Genomic DNA, 23,691 nt, shown 5'->3' on the forward strand with positions numbered 1-23,691 from the left:
TGTTGATGACTGAAAGAATGAGGTACAAATGTTCTGTGGTCTGAAGCAAGAAAAAAATGTACCTCATCAGATGTAATCCATCAGTCCTGAGAGCAGCCATCCTGCAGAGAAACCTCATTTTGCCCATTTGCAGTCTCGTAGGTTTGGTCACTTACCAAAGCTTGCGAGGGCTAAAATCAAGAGCTTTGTTGTCAGGCTTTGTATTCAGGATAAAGAGCTTCAGAACAAGAATGTCCAAGTCTGAGTGGCCCAGACAAAGTCCATAAATCCACTGAAAGTCTTAGCAGTGAGAACAGCCTGAAAACATGTAGCTGTTCATAGAGGTCTCCCATCCAAGGTGAGCAGGTTTGGCTTAGGCCAACATAAAGCTGGTCCTCAGCTGCTGTAATGACCATTATTTGAACTGCAGCATTGAGCTGATGCTAAATTCCCTTTTTCTGCCATCGATCTCCGTCCTTTGTCTTTAAAATAAAACTTTTTACATTGAATTGATTTTTAAACAGCTACATACTAGCTCATCATCACCATGGCCGCTTAAGACAGATTGCCATGTGCCACCCCACAGCGCTGTAGAGAAGCAGTACATCTTTATTAAAAATAATAGTTTATTCACAAGTTAAATGATACTCCCCTTCATGGAGACAAGAGGAGCATTTAATGGTGGCTGACCAGTAGATGGCGTCAGAGCAGCAATGCACCAACCCTGCTTTGAAGAAGTAATGAGCAATAAGTGTAAGTGTTCAACTAAAACTGATTTCTCTTTCCCTTACTGTCTCTCCTTGTTCTTTTAAGGGAAAACTTTGGATATAGATTTTCTGTCAGAGCTGTTTTAAGGATACACTTGTAGTCAATCAATATCATTACAAGGATTCCCATTTATCAATATATTGGCCTGCAATAATACACCATTTAGTGTTGTCCACCTCTTGTATGATTGATGTAATGCAGTTTGACTGATAGCATTTTTATTGTAGAATTGTTCAATATTGCATTGATTGTTAATGGTAAGCCCTCAGCCTGAAACAATTCAAATGCCACATTTGGTGGTTTGGATTTCACACATGCTGTTTTACAGGCTTCTTGTTTTCTACTCTGTACTACATAGTGTTATACAAGGGTCATATATAAAGATAAGCCTAGTGAATATTAGCACAAAATAACAGCTTCAGTAGCTTCAATCCTAATCAAAAAGGCTTTTTATCTGCCTTCAAAAACGTGTATATATATATATATATATATATATATATATATATAGGTTTAGTTATTAGCCACTTTACTAATTTTTGATTATTTATACTAAGTATAACTCAACTAATAAATTTGTATGTATTATTATAGATTAAGCTACCCAGCAGTATATAAAGTAGGATCTGACTACTTCTTCCACCACTGAGTAAAAGTATAAAAGTATTAGCATCAAATTATACTTAAAGTACCAAAAGTAAAAGTATTCAATATGCAGAATGGCTCATTTCAGAATAATATATATTGCTGGATTAGAATTATTGGTGCATTAATGTGTACTTTAATCAGTTTACTGTTGCAGGTGGTAAAGGTGGGACTAATTTTAATTACCTTATATACTGCTGGGTAGCATAATCCATAAAAAAAATACATCATAATTTATTAGTTGATTAGATTTTGTATTAATAATCTGACTCCGCAAAGAAAGTAGTAACTAAAGCTATCAAATACATGTAGTGTAGTAAAAAGTTTTGCCTCCAAAATGTAGTGGAGTAGAAGTATAAATAGTATAAAATAGAAGTAAATAAAAGTAAAGTACTTGAGTAAATATACTTAGTTACATCCCACCACTGGTTTTGGCTACTTAGCAAAGTCAAAAGTTCTTTATAGCACAACTATGTTGGTCAGCTGAGCTGACTGAGCTTGGTGTGACTACACCAACACTGTAAGGGTTAGTAGCTCCATTCCCACTGGTGACCCCAATGCCACAGCTGTATTCCCAGTAATGTATTGTACAAATGATGAATACACATATCAACTGTCAAATTGCACAGCATGAACTTTGTTAAAATGTTAGATAAGTTTAAGTTAAGCTGTTTTTTTGCTGACAGGGAAAATGTAATGTTTTGCTACATTCCCTTTAAATAATAATAATATCCAAAAGCTCCTGACCATTTTGTTTTTGCTGGTGTATTATTTCTCAAACAGAAATATGAAATAAAACTGTCTGAGTTTATTTGTCAGTTACATCTTCTCAGGTGTTGCATATAGGCAGCGTTGGAAACTGGAAGGCTGTAATTAGGAGGATAGTTTTGTCTGAATTACAGCATATTGCATCCTCCTGTTATTTGTGACAAAGGGGATTACAGCAGGCCTGTTAGCTGTGCGCATGCTCAGTCTGCAGCCTCCATCCCTCCTGCGACCCCCTCCCCCCCTCCCATCCGCGCGCAACCTCCTCTCGCGGTTGATCCATAGACCGTTTAAAACAGGGTTGATCTGAGGACCACTGTCAGGTACTGGTATAGGACACGTAATACTTCCTGTTCATACCTTCAAAATAAAACGTATTGAGGAGTTTGTTAACGTGCGCGCGCCAACAGGATGTGGCATCACCACACCAAATCAGAAGAGAGATACTTTTTAAAATGATGATGTCCAATGTGCACCTTTCCAATTTAGGAATTATCATTTAATTCATAAATAACACTGTTGATATAATAGATATAAACGGATTTGTTGGCCGCTTGGGGGCAGCGAAAGCAAGCTAAACAACACTGACGCTCAGCTTGTTAGCGACGTTGCATATTAATTCACACATCCAGAAAATACGAAATAACACTTGCGTTAATTTGGAGTTGTTGCTTCTGGCCACCTGGTAAAGTGGTAAGTCCGATATCCACTCTCCTTTTTAGCTCTGTTTTTGGTCTCCGCTAACTCCTGAAATATCTGACTGTTAAGCTAACGCTAGCTGCTAAATGCTCCACTAACATTATGTTCACCAGTTAGTTGCTTTCGCTAACTTTGTCTGCCGTTGTAATGTTTAGCAGGTAGCATATATGGGTTTTTTGGAGCCTTTTCACTGAAAACAGCTGAAAGTGAACCAAAACTGTACAGTTGTGTGGTGGAATACAATAAACGCTAGCTGACAGAAGCTAGCTCCATGGCCTTGAGAGGAGCTGAGTCCGGTGATAGTTATCTGTGGGGTCATCACTATTTTCGCCTGACACATTGTCACTGAATCATTTATTATTATAAAATAATGACGATTATAGCCGTTTTAAATATTGCACAAAAATAACCGGTGGAAACATACCAGCCAACATTTAAAAAAAAAAAAAAAGTTGTAAATTGTTTTATTTTGAAATTTGGAGGAACAGAACATCCTGTTTTCGTGCTGTCCACTCTGCGTTAGCTTGACGCCGCTCGGGTGAGGAGAGCGAGGAGCTCCGCCAGCGGACCAGGGAGAGCGTGGTGAGGAATCCCAGCAACCCCAGGAGAGTGAGACCCGGACCGGCAGGACCCCAGGAGGAGGACCCAAAAGAGAACCACGTTGCCACGGGAGAGGCCTCAGTTCAGGTAACCGTGCCGTGAAACCGGATCTTACCGGGCAGGCAGGTGCTTTGAAGGGCTGCTGGAGATGGAGAGGCGGCGGTCGGCGAACCGCAAGAAGCGGCTTATGATGTCTCAGGAGATCCGAGATCCTATTAACAGTTACTTACCGTAGCCGTCTGATTTATATGGCCTCTCTGTCCGGGGTTGCTGAGCCGATAACGTGAGGTGAGGGTAGGGTGAGAGGAAATAATTATCAAACCACAGTATTGTGCCGGGGTGAAATGTGCTATACGTTTTTACTTTGCGCAAAAATAGCGGCATATATCGGATATCAGAGCCGCTGCTCCCGCTTTACTGTTTCTATGTGTGTGTGTTGCTGAGCTTGTTTTCATATTCAGTAAAATACATGGGCGCTAATTGGGTATGGCAAAGGTGGTGCTTTCACTATACCATTTCGAAATCTTTTTATCTTGTTTTCATAATTTCCATGTACAGCAAAGATAAAGCCACAGTTGGCTTTGTCTTAGCCATATCTGAAATTAACATCAGTGGAGCAATCAGGAGCAGTGATATCTTCAAGCTCATAGTTTGGTAACATGAACAGTAATATCAGTCATGAATAAAGGCTTTCCATGGAAGTTATGGTGTCAGCTGAAATCAAACAGGGACCTGTTTTGTGTGTTCTTGTGTTATGTGTTGGACGCCCCTGCCTTTTACTGCCTCTGTCTGATGCTGTGGAGCCTGTTTTCCTCTGCATGAGGAGCAATAAATTAATCATTTCAGAAAAGTGTATTGTTCTGCAGAGCACCAAGAGGGGAATGAATGCACATTAATTGTCTATGCCCATGTGTAAACCCCAGTTTAGGCTACTTGCTAGGTATAATAGTCCGAAAAGTGGAGTCTTGAGACTCCCAGTAGGTCTTATAGGGGTTTGTACAGGCTCTAAAACCACTATAAACTGTCAGGGAACTTTCATCAGTGGCTGATTTAATAACATATTTTATTCTTACTACCGTTATCTCCACATATACAATGTAGAATGATATACAATCCAATTTAATACCAAAATAACATCAGTAATTTTCCCATATAGAGCTTTAAAATGAATTATTATCAAATAGGGGTTCATGGCCAAACTGTGTCTCAATCTGGGGTCCTTCATTGGACAGCTGATCAGCATCTGCATCCCTCAACCTTAGTGCACTTCAGGTAAGATTCCTAAAGACAAAAAACTGTCGAAACCCAATTGTCTCACCCCAATATGTGCCTATTTGGAATTACTGTTCATTAAAGAGAGAAAAAAACAATATCCCACGTGACTGAACCACAAGAAAAATCAATGCATTGCTGTTATGAGGATTAAATGTGACTCCAGTAATGAGTGCATAACAACCTAATGCCATGTGGTATTTCTAGAGCAAATAAAATAGTTTATAACTTGGTATTTGGACAGTATTTTAGATAAGATGAGTGAACTCATAGCAGGCAATAATGCCATTCAAATGAACGGGAGATCATGTTGTAACAGCAACAGAAGTGAATACATCAAGCTGAGTGGACTTGTAAGCAGAGGAAAGTGACTTTCAGTGCAAGTGTTGTATGGGATGGCCAAGCCTTCAGTAGCTGGCAGCAGGAGAAGATACTGCAGAGAGGAGATCACGATGCTGGAAGGGATGGGAGGCTGGGATAGCCCTCCTCCCTGATGCAGGATGAGGGGAGTGGGGGGGGTGGATGAGGGATGGTTCGGCGCACCCCTCCCTCCCTTTTTGTCTCCCTCTTTTCTCACGCACTCTCTCTCTCCCTGGTATACTGGTGCATTACTGCTCGCTGTTCACTTCTCTGAGTGTAATCAGTCTGTCAGCAGAAGCAGACTCAATCAGTCACTCCCCCGCCACCACCAACACCAACCCCAACCCCAACACACTCCTCCCTGATCTTTGACCAGAACACTGAATCTGCTGCTGCCTGCTGTGCACAAATGAGGTGAGGCACAGTTTGGTGAACAGTTATAATCATATTTTCCTTAACAACAAATCACTGTAATATTCTTTTTGGGGACTCGAAGAGTAGATTTGGTTTCTCTTGCTCCTTATCTATGATGGCATCATTACTATAGCCTATAATACTCGTACACTTTGCCTCTAATATTTCCATCAATCTTTTATTTCACAACCCTGCAGCCAATATGCACTGTTTAGCCGCTATATATACAGATGTAACTGGATATACATTTGTTTATCCTTGGTCTTAGCTTTTCAGTATTGAAATGGTCACTCCAGAGAAACTCAGTAGCCTAGAGTTACTAGCAACAACATGGCAACATCATACCCAGAATAAAACAGTTTAAGTAACAGGCTCCCCCCCTGTGATGCCAGGGAGAGTGTGGAGAAAACTGTTGTAAGTGTAGGCTGGCGCACCATTGGCCTCTGGTGGGACTGCGTCCCTGGATATAAGTAGATTTGACTCTTTTTCTGACCAATTGATTGGTCAAAAGGAGGGTTGGCTGCTCGGGGCTAAACACTCTGGTCCCTTTTAGTGTTGTAACACAGGAGCTGTCCATGGTGCTGTTCAGTTTGCTCTATGTGGTTCTTACACAAATGCTGTCCGTGGCACAGTGGCTCATTGTCAGTGGTGCAAACTCCTGGTCCTGGAAAGCTCCAGCACCATGTTTCCTTTGCTCTACCCACACCTGATTAGCTGCATCAGGTATGTTCAGCCAATCAAGACCAGGGGCCGGTTTTACAAAGATATTTTAGACTGGTCTGTAGTCTTAATTTTGCTCTTAGATTAGTCTAATCCAAGTCAGACAGTTTAATAAAAATAAAGACTTATTTTAAGCCAAAAAAGTTCTAGGGTTGGGCCGATGGACGATGGCTGGCAGTCATCGACCACTGAGCCCCCTACCACCGAAACATCGTGATTTTAAACTTCATGCTCTACTTTTTTTAAAATTCACTGGTATATTCTGCAGTTACATAACTATGACTAGTATTAGTAATATTTTTTATAATCAGATGATCTGCTTAATGAGGTGGCTTAAAGGTGGGGCATTCGATTATGGAGAAATCCAATGCCATGACAAATACCATGATATAGAGCAAACAGCCACTCCGAGCCACTTTGTTTGTTTCCCATTTACACAGCCAGGTGTCTGTGTACAAACGCCAGAGTCTTTTTCAGGGCACGCACACAACGGACAGCTGAATACCCCACCTTTAAGCATAGGCCATAGGGAAGAAAAGTACGGGTGAGTAGTTGAGGATGGGCTGTGAATGGCCTCAAATGTGAAAAAAATAGAAATAGTAATTAATATCCAACACACATACATATAAAAAGTATAAAATACGGTATAGGAAAAAATGATAGTACCTTTTTATAGGAGTAGCCCATAAGAGACCCCCACCCCCAAACAATGATATTGTCCAGTGCAATGTTTCACTGTGGACATTGTCATATGCAGTACGGTTGACATCACCCAACCCTGTTAGACACCCAACCTCCAGGCTAACACTGAACCAAGAGCCACGTTTCCATGGTAACAGTCAGTGACACCTGCTGACCAGTGGCACCAAAGGACAAAAAATGAGGAAAACATGGCTCATAATTTGTGGTTTGTTAACAATGTTGTGGGGTGACTAATGAGAAGGGAAAGTGTTTTTAGAGACTGGATTGGCAGTCTGGATTTGCCGTTAGTCACAGGTGTTGCAGGGAAATGGAAGTTATGAATATATTTACCATTAACCTACACCATTTTCTAGTTACACTTTGTCAGCCATTGTAGGGCATCTTCCTGGTGATAAACTTGGAAATGTTTGATGTTATGGGTTAACGTTGGCTGTCCAAACACATCATGAGATTTGGTCTCTGTGAGGCTGGACCATGTTATTTGGAGAGGAGGAACATGTTCACCTTGGCCTTCACTTAAAACTTGGGAATGTAACGTCCCATGATCTGAACAATAAATAAATAAAGATAAAGTTCTCTGAAAGACTCTGAAGTTCCTCTCAGCTCTAAAGGGGTTATAGCGTCGTTCAGCTCATTGTTTTGGTTGGCCTGCAGCTTTACTGTTTTGGTTCTCTGTCACCGCTCATATAACGTCATTTTCAGCAACAGCAGGCAACTGTTTTCAGCACACATGCTCTGATAACCCCACTGTACTACCTGCCCAGCATTAAACAGCAGACAGACAAAGTTAGCGACTAGCTGGTGAACATAGTGGAGCATTTAGCAGCTCAGGAGTTGGTGGAGAGAAAAATAGAGCTAAAAGGAGAGTAGATATTGGACTTACATTTGTTGGGTCGGTCCAAATGAATGTTAATGTTACTGTCTAAATAGGCAATTGATTGCTGACAAGTTTGCCATATCAACTTTAAAAGGTAATAATATGTCAATGTTGTTCTTTACAGCTTGTTTCCGCCCAAGTGGCCAAAAAATTCTTGTAAGTTTAAAGAAAGTTTAGGAAAAACAGACAATATACATTTGCAATCCTTTGAATAGCGTTTCCACATAGGTGCTGCAGTCTCTTGAGGCTCCCCTGAACCTGCAGTACTGTCAAATTTAACTTGTCTCCCTCTTGATTACAGTGGGGTTCTTCTGTCACCTCGAGTCTAGTTTCTCAAGTCTGTACATCTACGTGCCACTGCTTGTTGCAGGTACACACACACCAATAGTGTCACATCACCACCATAAGCATTTAAACAGTTTTAGAGAGAGAAGTGCGCTTGTTAGCCATACGTCAGTTTCGTATTTTTCAAACTTCTGCCTTTGTACCATTAAACTGTGTGGTATTGTGGAGCTTTTGCCAGTATACTACACAGTACCATGCTACACCAGTAGAATGAGATGAAGGTTGACATATGCTGACCAGCAGTTACTCCAACTCAGTGAGGCTAGCATAGCAGAATGAAGCAAGGGCAATTTTTAATCTAGGCTCATATTCAGCTATTTGTTCAGGTGTGGTGTTCAGTTGCAGCAAAGATCATAGACCAGTCTGGGACAGGGATTGGATTGTTAGGACTGCTTTAGCTTCTCCACCAAAGTCTCTAGCTTCACAAGATGACAAGCTTCTAATACTGTTAAGTAAACAATCGGTGAAACACCAGAGGACAAGCTTTGCACACAGTCAGAAATGAGGAAAGAGTAAGCATTATGAATTATTTGTCATCCTGGATCAACATGTTGGAGTTGGAGCTAATGATTAATACACATTGCTAGAAACACTGCATTACACACTGTATTATTAAGTCCACGGCGCTCCCATCTGCTGGAAGGGGCACTTTGTTTCCTTCTGCTCGCTCCTCAGAGTATTGATCACTGATTGAACGGCTTTCCCCTCTAGCTTTTCACCTCTCTACTGCAGGAGCTGTCATTTCTGAATCATGACTCAGTTGTTTGTGAGGGACTGTATCATCTTTCAGTCATGAATTCTTTAAGTGTCATTTGGTCCTCAGCAGAAGTTTTCCTCCTCTGCACATTTCCCCTCAGCAACATATTATTTCTCAAGAACCTGTATACTTCAAACGCTCTGATGAAGGCTCTGTGCCGAAACGCGTAAGCATTTTTCTCTTGTGATGAGAGCCAAATAAACAAGTGAAATGTGAGTATTTTGTCATCCTTGACTCCTTGAAATTTTGAGAGGTGCTACCTTTTCATATTTTTTGGAATATTATTTCTCATGTTTTACACTTTTAAACATAATCTGCCATAGACAGTTATGATGTGCAATTGAGATCTTAAATGCCCATCATTAATGTACTGCTGTCACTCTTTTTCAGTTTTCTTAAATTTGGTGATCAAATAACTTCAACTGAATGAATGATGGGAATCCAATCTTGCCAACATCCACACTTTCCCAGCCATCTTGTCTCTCTTGTGGCTTTATTGTCCATTATCTCAGAAATACCATAAACAAACTGGCCACTTTATGACTAATAGAATCCTTCCTATCTCCTGTGGTTTGTTGCAGTCCCATTCTTCCTGTAGTGTAGGCGGTTTTTATTGTATTTCCTCCTTATTCCTTTCAATACTGCCATCTGTTTTGCTTCCCCACTGGGAGAGCTGAAGTCTTATATCATCAAAAGATCACGTCTTCCCAAACATCTGTCTGCAGTCCAACAGTATTTTTTTCACATTAAAGCATCTGTGCCCACTAATATACTGGTGAAAGTTTTTTGCCTTCATTTTTTGTGATGCATGCTTTAGGAAGGCTAATGTCATCAAACTGATATCAGGTCATATAATCAAATGGCATGTGACATTTTGGTCCTCTTTCTGAGTTGATTTCTCTCAGTGTATGCAGAAACTATCACAACTCAGAGATGTTGATATAGTTTAGAAACATATGCATTAAATTGTGTGCATTATGCATTAAAACAATGAGCATTTTTCACATTGACTGGGGTCAGCTAAGACTGTGGTCATATACGGCTGGTATGTGATGTTAAGATTTCTTTAATGATACAACAGGCAAAGTCTGAAAATGTTCTTCTGTACATCACAAAGAGCAGAAACGTCAAGCGTAGATAACTTTCATTTTGTGATGTACGCATGGCATCCCAAGATGCTGCCCAATTTGTAAGACGTGTACACAATTTAAAAATAATTAGTTCTAAATTAATTAATTAAACAGGAAAAATAATAGTCTTGTCAGTTATTCAGTAGATATGGAAAAACACCTGCAGAGGGACAGTTAAACAGAATACTATTTAACCAGAAAAATTAGTATGAAGTAATATTTAGCGTCTTTCAGCTCCTTGTTTTGGTGGTGGGTTTTTGTTCAGTGAGAAAGTTTTCAGAAAAGTTAGCGAGTAGCTGGGGATAAAAGAGGAACATTGAGCAGTTAAAGCGCCAGATATTATTTTCTCAGGAGCTGGTGGAGACCAAAATTGAATTAAAAATAAATATTACGTTCGTCTGGCGGACAGAAACACGACTCCAAATGAATGCTAATGTTGCTCCATGTCTGCTGGATGTGTAAATACTATTAACTGTTAACTAACACATTATATTATATGAGCTTTATAAGGTCATGATATATCAGATGTTGTGTTTACAGCTTGTTTCGCTGCCCCCAAGTTAGCTGTGACCGTGCTGGTTAAGACTGCAACATAAGATGATTGGAGACATTAGAAATCCTTGGAAAATTTTAGCATAGTCAATTTTTTTTCCCGTGCCCCTGGTACTCTGCCGGACAACCAGGAGGAGGGAAGAATGTCGGTGGGTCCCACGGCCGACAAAAGCTTGGATCAAGGGCTGACTTTCAATAGATTGCAGCGAGCGAGCTGCTCTGCTACGTACGAAACCCTTTATATACTGTGTTTATGACAGTTTATCATAAAGTAACCTTTCAGCTTTAATTCAGAGCAGTGTTTGTTGGTGTGCTTGCTACAGTAGTAAAGGCATCCAGTGCAGCAGATTTTCAGGATTCGTTCTCTGCAGGTAATGCTGTTGGCTGTCCACAGAGGCCAGATGACAGCATGGTTTTCCCCATTGCAGTCATGAGCCAAGACACCAGGCCATCTGTCAGATTTAGCTTCCAACTGCTCACTCAAGAGTCAGCTATATTTTTAATGCCCCTGAATTGAAGTTACTGGATATTTTCTTTAATTAAAAAAAGAAAATGAATGTGCAGACTCGAGCTTTAGTTAATTGTAACAACATTGATCAGATGTTATTTGAGATACACGCTTGTTGACCTCCACCAGTTTGTCAGGATGTTTGAAGGGTTCTTCTTATAGGGAAGACTCCTTTTATTCATATACATATTTGATCATAGGGATTAATGAATACTTTAAGTGGTTAAATGTGTATAATTACCACATTTAAGCTGATATTTTCTGTAGTGAGCGCAGGCTTGAGTTTTATAATGCTGCTCAAAAGCCAGTTTCACAGCCTGCTTGGATTCAACATCTTACACGAGTCTACTGAAATAATTGTATCTCCCTGAATGTCGGGAAAAGTTACTTCATAATGCCTTCAGGTTAATGATATTTGAAAGGTACAGTAGTCAGATTTCAAGTTGCTCCTGTTGTCGTTTTGGTTTGGCATCCATCCATTTTCTGTTCACTTCATTTCCCCCCAGATATTAGATGTCATCAAGCACCGCTGGAAGGTGAACAGGTCAACTCAGCCCAATTTAAAAAATACTTTATTTGATAGTGCTGCTTGGTAGTAATGTGGCATTAAGATACTTAAACTGGATTTAGTTTTATTACTTTACTGTACTGCAGCGTGCAGGTTGGAATGGCTGATACAGTAAATGTAAAAGTACCTTAAATGTACATGTTGTTTGTTTTTTTTCTTCCGTTTTATGTTGTTGCATGCTGTATTACTTAATTTCATTCTGTGACTAATTGCTAATTAATTAAATCAGAATAGGCTTTGTCTCTGTAAGGAGTTGGACTGAGATTGCTGTAATCTTACTATCTCAGCTAATTTAACTTCTTGATTAATCGACTAATGGTTTAGGCTGTAAATTGGTCAGAAAATAGTGAAAAAGAGCCAGCAGTTCCCAAAGCCCAATTTGACATATTCCTATTGCTTATTTTGTCTGACCAACAGTTGAAATATTCAGCTTACTATCATAGAAGACTACAAGAAATCTAGCAAATATTCTCTTTTGAGGAGCTGGAACCAGATAAATATTTTTGCATTTTTGCTTACAGAATGACCATGACTGTTAATTGACTATCAAAATTGTTGCAAATTAATCGATTGTCTAATCGATGAATCAACTAATCGTTTCAGCTCTAAATCTTAAATTTACATTGGGCAGAGGCTTTTGTCCAAAGGATCTTTTGGTAGAAATAAGCAAAAATGTTTGGACAGGTTTCATTTAATTGGATCTAGATTACACATTTTTTTACACATTGAAGTCTGTTTACAGGTCTTTTGGAGTGCTACTGCATATGTGAAAAACTTGAATAAGGCCTTTTGTGGCTCAAGTGATGTCACTTGAGGCAGTGACGGTTGGGTCTGAAGACTACAGGTTTGACAATAAAAAAAATCTGCTGGTTTGGTGTTAGAAAGATGTGAGCTTAACAGACCTCTTTAGCCCGCTCCTTCAGTTCAAAACAAGTGTTTTCTGATCTGCCACCTCAATGGTTAAGGGTCGGTTAAGTTTAGGTTACTAAAGCTATATGTTATAGCTATAGTTAAGTGTTGACTGTTGTAGGAGGAGAGATGTGAACTGTGCAGGATTTTTTAGACAGATACTGATATTGATATTTTAGAGTTTACGAAGTCTGATAATGATACACTGGCTGATATAAATTTTCTCTACACAACCCATAACATAAATAAACATTTTTGATAAGGTTCCTTTAAAATTTGTGACAAGAAATGTTCTGGGCTGGACATTTTACATTTGGAAAATAAACTTGTCACTACTCTAAAGTTTAGAATGGTGACGCTTTTTCAAAACTTATCTTTGGCATTTCTGTACTTCAATTTCTTGTTTATTTATTGGTTGGCATACGAGCAGTGAGCTAATATCGGCCGATTTATCAGGCTTTAATGTGAACTTCAGTCTTTGGTGTCAAAGTTTTACACTCCAACCATCCATCCGTCCATCAGCACGACCACTGAGGTTCTTTTAAGCTTTTGAACAAACGACACGTGCCTTTGTTTTGCTGGTGACGAGTCTCCGTGAAAGACAGTTCTTACTTCAGATTTCTTTCAGAATCTACAGAAAACACATCCAAATCATTTTGTGTATAAAAGTTAAGGGTTTGAAGACTTGCCTAAGCCACTGAACAGGTAGAAGTTTTAGGTGCTTCTTGGCAATTCAATCAAAATAAAGCTGGCTGCAAAATTAACCTTGAGGACAGCAGGCCTATATTGATCTGCATGTAGATGTGGATTTGTCAAGCCCTGATAGCTACCATGCCTTAGGTTTTACAAAGGTGTCCTCAACCTCATCTCCACCCCTGAAATTATACATTCAAATATGCAAAATCTCATCCAGAACAATTTAGAATATCTTTTAAGTCCTGAGACGTTTGTACTCAACCAGGTACCCACCCAACCTGTGTTAGAGTCCATTCATGTTAATGTCAGAGCTGTACACTGTTAGGTTCAAATAAGGTCCTATTGTGATTAAGAGGAATCTTGTTAAAGCTTCTTAAACAGGTTACCGTTGGCATGGAAACATTACTGTGTGCTCAAGCAACTCCTTTGCTGCGGTGAGCCAATGTTGATGAGTAAAGCTACTAATTGGAGTTCTTATCTCCAGTTTTTGTGTGGAATATCAGATAGTTTTATCTCTTTGTTCCTGGAAAATGTGTTAAATAAGACAATATGAAAAGTTTGGAGATCAAAACTTGATACCAAACCTGTCTACAAACCAAATTTCCTTCAGGATAATACAGGGTATCTGCAGGTCTTAAAAGGAGTGAATTTAGTTTCCTCAAAAAGACGCTAGAAGGTATTAAAAAGTCTTAAGTGTAAGAGCTGAAGGGAAAAGCAAGGTGAGCAGATTAAAGTAATTTGTGAGTAAACACTAAAATAAGTTGGTGAATTAAGTAGAATGAAAATGGTAACATAAGAAATAACTTACTAGAAATATAATATTTTCAATAGACAAATATATTTTTTGTGCTGCTCTGCAGTACATACTTTTCTTTTTACATTTGTTTGTTTTTAAGAGAAAATTATTAAATAAAATACTGAAATATTAATGAGACAACTTTTAATTTGTATTTTGGGTTAATTAATTGTTATATTAATCAAGTAATTAAAAAAATCTTTCGAGTAATCGATAAATTAGTCGTTAGATTAATTGATAAAAAAATAATCGTTAGGTGCAGCCGTAGATGAGAGTAAGCCAGTTTATTTTAAAGTCAAACAGAATATTTTTAGTTTTGGGACTGTGAGTCAAGCAATTTAATGACATCACTTTGGGCTTCAGGAAATTTCACAGGCATTTTTCTCTTTTTTCTGATAGGATATCAACTCCACCAAGAAACATAAACTGTGTGTTAGTCAGTCAGTGACGAGTGCAGCCATGCTTGAGCCTTTGAATGCCTGTAATAAATCTCTTGTCCATTGTCAATAGTTCTGGCTGGCAGAAGTATTGATAATGAAATGACACGGATAGATATTGAAGTATGCAAATTGATGACCATTAAAAGTTTAAAAGAATCATTTTCTCATGTGAAACATATCGACTGTCCACACATCGAGGCTCAGCTCTTGTGAAATATAAGGACTTGTTGATTATGGTGCTTACAGTGTGAATGCACAGCTACCTCTTCCTAGGGGTGCAACTAAAGGGTTTTTTTTTTTATAACGAATTGATTTTTTTAAATAATTGATTAGCTGTGCAGTTTGTATATGTTCATAAATTAAGACTAATTCCGTATCACAAGATTCAGAGCTCAAAATAATGTCTTTAATCCAACAGCCAGAAAATCCTTTAATCATGTCATCTTGATCAGTAAATTTCAGAGATAAATACATTTCCAGATGCTACTGAAGCCTGTGTCTTCATTAAAAATTCATGAAAGTGACTATCTGACTGATGGTTGTGAAGCATTAATGAGCTCTCAGATTGTTTCTTTCAGTTTGTGCTCAGGAATAAAGAAAATCTAAATTATGTTTCAGACTGCTTAAAGCTCCACTAATCAATTAATCAATTTGTAATCCCTTAAAAAAGCACTCCACCGATTCACGATGGACAGTTAAAATTCATCTAGCAGAACCAGAGATATTGTTTCCTCCTTTTCCCCTGCATTCTTCTTCCTTGTCAAAACCTGGCGCCTACATTACCCACAATGCAACTTGACCGCCAGCTGTTCTGGTTGGAGATTCAAGTGTATTATGCTAGTAGCGGCTAATGTAGCCTCAAGCTGCTAGCCTCAAGCAGAGATGAGGAGCGGGCTACAGAGGTCTGGTAAGCTCATCTTCTTTCTAACCGCCAGATTTTTTTATTTTCAAACTTGTAGTATTCAGACCCAACTGACGCTGACTCAAGTGACATCACTTGAGGCAATTTATCAGACTTCACACAGCTCCCTCTGGAGCCACAAAAGACTTTATACAACTTTTTTCACATATGCAGCAGTACTCCTTGAGACCTGTAAACACGACACAACAAAAAGACTTTGACGTGTAAAATTGGTGGAGTTCCCGTTTAAATTGTATTTATTTTTTTACAGAATTAGGACCAAGATATGTACTGAGCAGGACATTTCACAGTTGGAAAAATAAACATGTCAATACTCTCTGGACAAACAATGTAATTGTGATACCGTTTCTAATTTTCCGCAAACATATCTTTGGCATTTCTGTATGGCAATTTCTTGTTACTTATCAGCAGACATACTCGCTGATACCTATATATTAGTGATGAGCTAATATCAGGCTCTCTTTTTTTATATTAGCAATGAATGAAATGAGGATGTGTGAGGTGAAAAGTGTTATCACCCAACTTTTCGGTGGGCAGACAAAGTTAGCGACTAGCTGGTGAACATAGTGAAACATATAGCAGCTAAAGAGCCAGATATTTCCTTCAGGAGTTGGCGGTGACTAAAACCAGAACTAAAAGGAGAGTAAATATTGGTGAGAAGAGTGAATTATTAACGAAGCTTTCAACTGATTAATATATCTCAATTACTATAGGGGTTACAATATGGACAACGATTGTATTACGATAATTATCACAGTGTAATCTTGGTATTGGTAGGTCATAACAAGGAACAATCATGTATACTGGAGAGACACTAGGTAATACAATAACATTTAGGTTACAAGGTAGAAAGGTTTGTGTTTATCCAACGTTTCAGTATTGATTATCCCTTCAATAGCTGCAATACAGTATGCCCTGCCACTACTGAGCTGATCAATGTGTACATGGCTCCTTTACTGCATAGCAGTGATAATTGATTAATCATTTTGACCCAGTGAATCCAGGCTGTGCTCAAGGCAGCAGTGCGCATCGACTTTCCTATTTCCACTGAGAGCTTTTACTGTTAAGGTATTAAAGTCGGCTGGATTCTGCTGTCAGTCAGCTTTGTGTGTGTGTGTGTGAGTGGAAGGGCAGAGGTGTAGGGAGGAAAATTGGTTTAAAAAATGCCAGGGGAAGTTACTTGTTGGAGAGAAACCATTTTTTTGTAATGAAATACAGTGTTCATAAAATGCGTGAGTGAAAGTGTGATGATATGATGCGTATCTGTGCGTGTGATATATACTGAACAACTTTGGTCTGACTGGAGTCCATCCGCGACATATTGGTTGTGTCCTTCAGGGCTGCAGTATGTTCACTTCAGTGAAGGCCTACGAGGGGCAGCAGTACTCCACCCTGAAGAGGCAGTGCTTGCAGAGTGGCCTGCTGTTTGAGGACCCCCGCTTCCCCGCCATCGACGACACGCTCTTTTACCAGGGCAACCGGATCGGACGTGTGGTCTGGAAGAGGCCTCGGGTAAGTTGGTTTGTGCCGTAAAAGAGTTTCAACTGATCGATATTTATGGTTTGAGGCTTCTGGTACCTGATAGATATTTTTGACCATTATCAGGCCCCAAAAGTTTCAAAATATATGCAATAATTCAGTATGGAAGTTAGTTCATGACACAATTAAAGGGTAGGAAACTATAATGTTTATCTGTACCAGCACAGCTGATGGGTTCCCAAGTGTGTGGGACAAAATGATAATGGATGCTAATATATTTGTATATTTCAAATGTAATATATTTTTTATATATATATAATTTATAGGTTATAATCGGTCAAAGCCTTAATAAAAATATGTTCATTAGCTACATCATATCAGGTGAATAAAGTTCCTGGCTGCTATGTGATAATTAAGTAAAGAGTCCATAATCTGATAAACCAATACATTGGCATAACACTCCAATCCAAGAAACAAGGATTAATTAAATTAAACTTATTGTTGCCATAGCACAACCATCATACCCTGTTTATGCTCTACTCTCTATCGGATCAGATAGCTATCCGAAAGCTAAGTGTAAATGCATCCAAACAGCATTCGAGATGGATTGAAATCCGATTGCTCAAACTCTCGGGAGGTGGTTTGAGACACATTCTAGCCAGATGTTGAAAAGGTGTGAATGCATCTATCTATACAAGACACATATGTAATGTTTACTCCTCCTAAGTCTAACTATGTCAGTAAGCAGTCTGCAGAAGAAGCCTCCGTCCAATCTTAACTTATGTAAAGTGTCTTTGAGTACCCTGAAAAGCGCTCTATAAATAAAATGTATTATTATTACCTGCCCCCTTTGGTATTGGCAGCTGAAGTGACATTGAAATTAGCCATTTTTCTTCCTGTAAAGCAACAGGGATGAAAGCGACTCCAACAATTTCAACTCACGGTCTCACACAAGGTGTAACCCATTTTTCTTCCTGTAAAGCAACAGGGATGAAAGCGACTCCAACAATTTCAACTCACGGTCTCACACAAGGTGTAACCTGCTGTTGTATTGTTTATCTGATCTGTGATCAGTAAGAGAGGTGAGTGAGAGCCTCTGAAAACGAGCAAAACTTTCATTTTGCTGGTAGTGGATCCACACGAGTCATCCATGTGTTTTGTATTTGCATTATAAGCTACCTAGCTAAACTGTCATTGTAACTTTAACAGCTGATGTGCACAAGGTATTCTTCTGATGCGTTTTGGCAGTTACCAGGTGCATTATCACCACTCTCTGGAGTGGAGTAGGGCCAACCTTGATTTTCATGTAGCTAAGTCATAATGCCTCCAAATGCTTGTAAATGCTGCTTGGCATTTCGACACATGCGGTCATACAGAAGGCGCACCAAGCTGTTGAAGCGTTTATCTGATCCCCTGATCCAGTTCAACCATTAAATGATCTGTGTGGGTGAGGGAGTGGCGAGAGTAAAGACGACAAAACTTTTGTTTGTGTTAGTTGTTGGATAGTTGTTATTGCTAACTGTTAATTGTTGTAACTACACTGCTGAAGTGTAAAATTTAGCCTTTTTCTGCCACTGTTGACAGTTACCAAACAGCTGGTGCATTACCACCACCCTCTCGACTGGAGTGGGGCTAATGGTGTGTTTACACCAAACGCGAAGCAAATTTTTCATGCAGCGCGATTACATACAAAGTCAATGCAAAGATGCAAATAGATGCAATTTTGCGGTGGGCGATGCAAATACGGGAAATTCGTGTGAAGCTGTGTCACGAAAGCCTATCAGTGTTGAGATTCTCCTGACATTGAATCAGAAATGGAGGAGAAAATTGTTGTAGCTGTCCATGGGCACCCAGAGCTCTGTGATACAACTTCATATTTATACAGAGACCGGAGCAAAAAAGGAGATTGCTTGAAGAAAAGTAAGCGAGGAAGGTGAACTACCTCGTAAGTTCTGAAAATATGTGTCTGTTACTTGATTCCAGCTATCGGTTGTACTTTACTATGAACTAAGTTAGCACTAGCATTAGCCCTGATCTATCCGAACTCCATTCAGAAAACAAGTTGTTTGTTTGTGAATTCAGACTTTTTTTTAAATCGGCATCTTGATGTAGTTTTTTCAGCTTCCTTTTGATCCGTTCATTGCAATTGAATCATAGCAAACGCTGTTTATTTTGGGTTCATACTGATGTAGTAAAATCGCACAAGTAACACGAATAAACACAAATGATCCCGCGGTCAAACTTGCACAAGTAACGCGAGGCGAAAATTACATGGATGTGCATGTAGGCTGGGAAAACCAAGACAGATTGCAATCAGATTTGTGATCTGACTAACAGAGACTCATATATGTGGACATGTTTAAGCGAAAGTTTATTGAATTTCATCTGGATTTTTATCCGAATATGAGACACTTGACACGTGTTATGGACTGGACCATTGACTGCATAAACAAATGTCAGTACGTGGTCAATCAGTGAGGCACTGTTATCAGTTAACCATCTTGCCAAAGTCCCTGCAGAAATATAAGATCATTTTAGTAGCAGTTAATGCACCTTAAAAACATTCACATCAGGGAGCTCTCAGTGCCAAAGGTCCCTTCTGGAAGAGAGTTGAGCTGTGAAATAATTTACCAAATAATAGTATGTCAGTAGTCATCAGTCGTTGCTCCGCTCTACTCTTCAGTCTTCTTGTATAAGCCGGTACTGTATGTATGTTTCAGTGGCAGAGGATATCGGATGCAGGGCCTCAGGATTTAGTGAGCTGACTCCCCTGCCACTGTTATCCCCCTCACACAGCAGGCTGTGGCTCTGGATGGAGTAACCTCCTTCTGCCTGTGTGCCACTGCAGCGACAGCCAGCGTGTATTGCCATGGAAACTGGGTCACACAGATTATATGTTATGGTCTGTGGTGATGTCAGTCATGCAGACTGAAAACTGGAAGAAGTGAGCGAGGAGAAAAAGCAGGAGGAGGAGCGTCCTTTTTATTTTGGTCAGGACACAATTTACGTCTTCACTGACAGTGGTATATGTCAGGAGGTTAGGAACCCTGAACACATTTTAACTCAGCATTTTTAGATTATTGTAGAAGATTTTCATTGAAGCACATATACTGTATGGTAAGGTTGCTGACTTGGAATTTCAAAGCTACCTATTTTTACTGAATTACAAACACAACTACATGAAACTTGATTTAGTCATTTTGTAGAGGCCATTGTGAGAAACACATTCTTATATACAGTAATATGTAACGTGTGAGGAGATTAAAAGGTTTGTAATGAGTTAAAATGGTTCTGAAAGAGGCACCCTGGTTTCTCACCTGGTAGAGCGCGCGCCCCATTTACTAAGGCTGAGTCCTTACTGCCGGGTTTGATTCCAGCCCACAACCCTTTGCTGCATGTCATTCCCTCTCTCTCCTCCCTTTCTTATCTCTCTTCAGCTGTTGCTGTCAAATAAAGTAAAAAAAAAAATTAAAAATGGTTCTGAAAAGGAGTTTGGGTTCGGGACCTTTGAGGCAGTGGAGAGCTGGAGAGTCCAAAATGGAAGACGCTCTCGTAGTTCATAAGCTGTGTTGAACCATCTACTTTTATTTGACCTCTTCTGTCAAGGTATAGCCTGCTCCACAAAAGAGAAACGGTTTGCAGACAGTTATAAGACAATAGTCTTTTGAATAAATTGTGTGAACTTGTTGTCCTCTTAGTGACCAAGCTAATGACCTTGCTAACTGACAGTTAGCAAGCAGTTAGCAACCTGGTTAGCTTGGAGATCTTTTTCCCCCTGGTCAATAAATCTTGTTATCGATTGTACAATCCCATACCTGCCAACACTCCAGTTTTTCATGGGTTTCTCCCATATTTCAAGGCCATCCAGATAGTCTATGAAACACAATCCACACACTACATACAATTTCAACCCATCTGTTACCGCAACTTGGCAACCCACAACCCGATCCAAAGGGAGTGTGCGCAGACGGGCTATCATCAGGGCATGACGGCGTTCCACGAAGACGCACAGATGAATTACGCTGTGGCACTTTCTGTTCTGACCAGGCCTTTAATATCAAAAGCTGAATGGAGCTAACCAAAAGACTACAAAAACAATAACATCAACAACAAAAAGACTAATTAAATTTCACCAACACTTTACTTTCATTCTACTAATACAAATTCATTGGAAACCGTAAACACATGCTGAATTTCTGCCTCTTCCTCCTAATGGTTACTGAAAACTCATTCTCAATGCAGTGTTTCATTCAGGGGAGAGTGCATGATAATGAAGTTAAACATCAAACTACTTAGGGACGGAGTGGGTTTGAGAGAATGAAATGTTCAGAATAATCAAAATTTAATGAAGTTCTTGACAAAAGCTCATTTAAAATATTGCACTCATTCTACAGTGCACATCTGCGCAGTCAAGGTTAAACATTTAATTCCTTCTAACTCCATACACAGCACAATATGGTCACATAACTTGGATAAGACTATATGTGTGGGATTAGATTTGTTTCAATATTATTGAACACATTTAGCTAATTTCCTACTGAAACACACAATCCCATATGCAGGGCAAAGTTTCAGTTAATCTAGATACTCTTCATTTCCTGTAAATCCTCAGATATTGGCCTTTATTTGAAACTGGCTTATATTATAGTCATGCCTTTATTTCTAATTTCCCCTGCTTTATAAAGTATATTTGATTATATTTTAATGTGAAGCCTCCCTTTTTTCTGATTTGCTCCCATTTTAATTTGTTGTTGATGCTGTTTTCTGTTAACTGGTTACATCAGTAATCAGTACAGAGTCATATCATATTTATCAGTCTGCCATTTTGAGTTTCTATTTTGTAACAGAAATACAGTAGTCGTTTTCAATCAGTGTTGTGTCCCACCGGAATGTCAGACACACTACTACTTCCTGTATTGACACTAAATGCTGATTAAAATTGTGCAATGCAGAATTGTCCAATATGTAGGCAATTCCTCGGGATACTGGGGCCCGTTTCACAAAAGTGATTAGTCAATTATAAATGGTGGCAGAAACTTGTTTGACAAATAACTGTGCCACGCAAATTGCAGATAAATTTGCGAGTCCTACAGTGCTCTCACATGCTCATGCATGAGTTGCAAGAACAGTGTTTGTTTTGGTTTGATAAATGTGTGAAAGTGAGCAAAAGGGGAAATCATGTCAAGTTGCAAATTGTAGCTTGCATGTTGCAAATTTGATGAAACGTTCCCCTGGCCTGCACTTGAACATGTGACACTTCAGGTTGTGCTTGTCAAAACTGGCAATGATGGACGCAGCTGTTTCCCCTGGTAACCCAGTGTTTGTGGATGCTCCTGAAAGACCTCAGTGATGTAGTTATTAATGGGATTCTTAATATTTAGAGCTGTATATTACACTGTGAAAGATCATAGTCATGGTATGTTATACCGACAAATATAATGTTGTTTTAGCTCTACACAAGTGTTAGACAGTTGTAGTACAGTGGTGTAGATTTCTATAAATATCTAAATGTGGAGATACATTTCAGCTTCAAATGTTCTCCTTTTTAAAAGCCTGTCAGCAGTAGTCTGACATGTTGCAGCGAGTGAACGCTTAAAAAAACAGAATCATCAAAACTGGTAAATCATCTTCATGGATTTCAGCTCCCTAAGAAGCTTGACATTTTTAGCTCATACAACTTATGAATTTTCAGTCTCCACCAGCAAAAACACGGCAGCGATGTTTTCTGACTGATACTTCTGTTCACCCTCTTTTATCTCACATGATTAAACCTGAAATTGATAACAAATCACTTTAAGTTTGATGCGGTAAAATAGTAAAAGAGATTTTAACATCTAAAGTTAAGTCTCAAAGCATTTTGAAACCTTTAGTCCATTTGTTTTGGTCTGAATTCCAGTTAGCTACATTGATATACTTTAATATAATTCATGTGAAACATATCTGGAACACTTGATAATTTATTAATGGAGAACCGTAACCATTGGACTAAGGCCCTGTATACCAATTTATTAAGCAGATGCTTACTGATTAAAAACTGGCTCACCGTTTTGACTTGACTTGAGAGGAACATGAACTCTCCAAAACTCTCCACCAGCCACGCAAGTCTTGAAGTTCAGTCGTGAAAACTGTGTTACCAACAACCAAGCAACCATATCCCCGCTTTCCTTGGTTGCAGCAGCCTTGTTTACGTCCCCATTGGACTTCTAGCTGTTGTCATTACTCTATTGATAAAGAGGTAAAATAGAGGCATAATGTGATTGGTTAGCTTTGATGTTTCTCTATTTTGTAGCTTTGTTTAACTGTATTAGCAATACCATCTACAAAATTATAGAGGGACTACCCTGATAGGCTGGGGCACGGTGCTTTGTGTTCTTTTCATGTTTCCAGTACAAACAAATTGCAGCGGTGATGTAAGTATTCATTTTGACTTGGTAACATTTAGATGTTATGGTAAATTATTTTGGGAATCATATTTTACACTTAACAGTCAGTTAAGTTGCTCACAATGTGAACGTGAAGATCGAAGAGGTTGTGTTATCAGTGGCAGGGTGAAGGTTCACAGGCTTGACCCCCCTCCCCCCCGAGGATGCTGTGCTCGGCGTTATCCTTGCTCAGATGCATCGAGGCGATATTTATGGCTGCAATGAAGTCCCAGTGGCAGAGCAAGCGAGCATAAAGAGCAGGCTCTAATAAAATGTTCATCCTCTCTGTCTGTCTCACATTGTCTCTCAGCCTGTCTGTCTTTCTCCTGCTGCCCTCCTCCTGCTTCTCCTCTCCCTGCATGTCATCCA

The 23,691-nt window shown here is 39.3% G+C and overlaps 1 protein-coding gene across 4 annotated transcripts in view; it reads left to right on the forward strand.

Annotated features, from left to right (window-relative positions):
- The first annotated feature begins 2,497 nt into the window (after positions 1-2,497).
- The window catches only part of capn5b (calpain 5b), a 59,358-nt gene continuing 38,164 nt past the window's right edge, over positions 2,498-23,691 (forward strand). Inside the window, exons 1-3 of one of the 4 annotated variants that reach the window (XM_044221399.1) lie at positions 2,498-2,847; positions 3,342-3,540; positions 16,760-16,933. In XM_044221399.1, coding sequence (XP_044077334.1) covers positions 16,769-16,933 — 165 coding nt within the window. In that variant the 5' untranslated portion in view covers positions 2,498-2,847; positions 3,342-3,540; positions 16,760-16,768. The remainder of the gene's footprint in view (positions 2,848-3,341; positions 3,541-16,759; positions 16,934-23,691) is intronic. The other 3 variants (XM_044221398.1, XM_044221401.1, XM_044221400.1) reach the window with 3 other exon arrangements.

The sequence above is a fragment of the Siniperca chuatsi genome, linkage group LG14 (assembly GCF_020085105.1).
Source record: "Siniperca chuatsi isolate FFG_IHB_CAS linkage group LG14, ASM2008510v1, whole genome shotgun sequence".
Lineage (NCBI taxonomy): Eukaryota > Metazoa > Chordata > Actinopteri > Centrarchiformes > Sinipercidae > Siniperca > Siniperca chuatsi.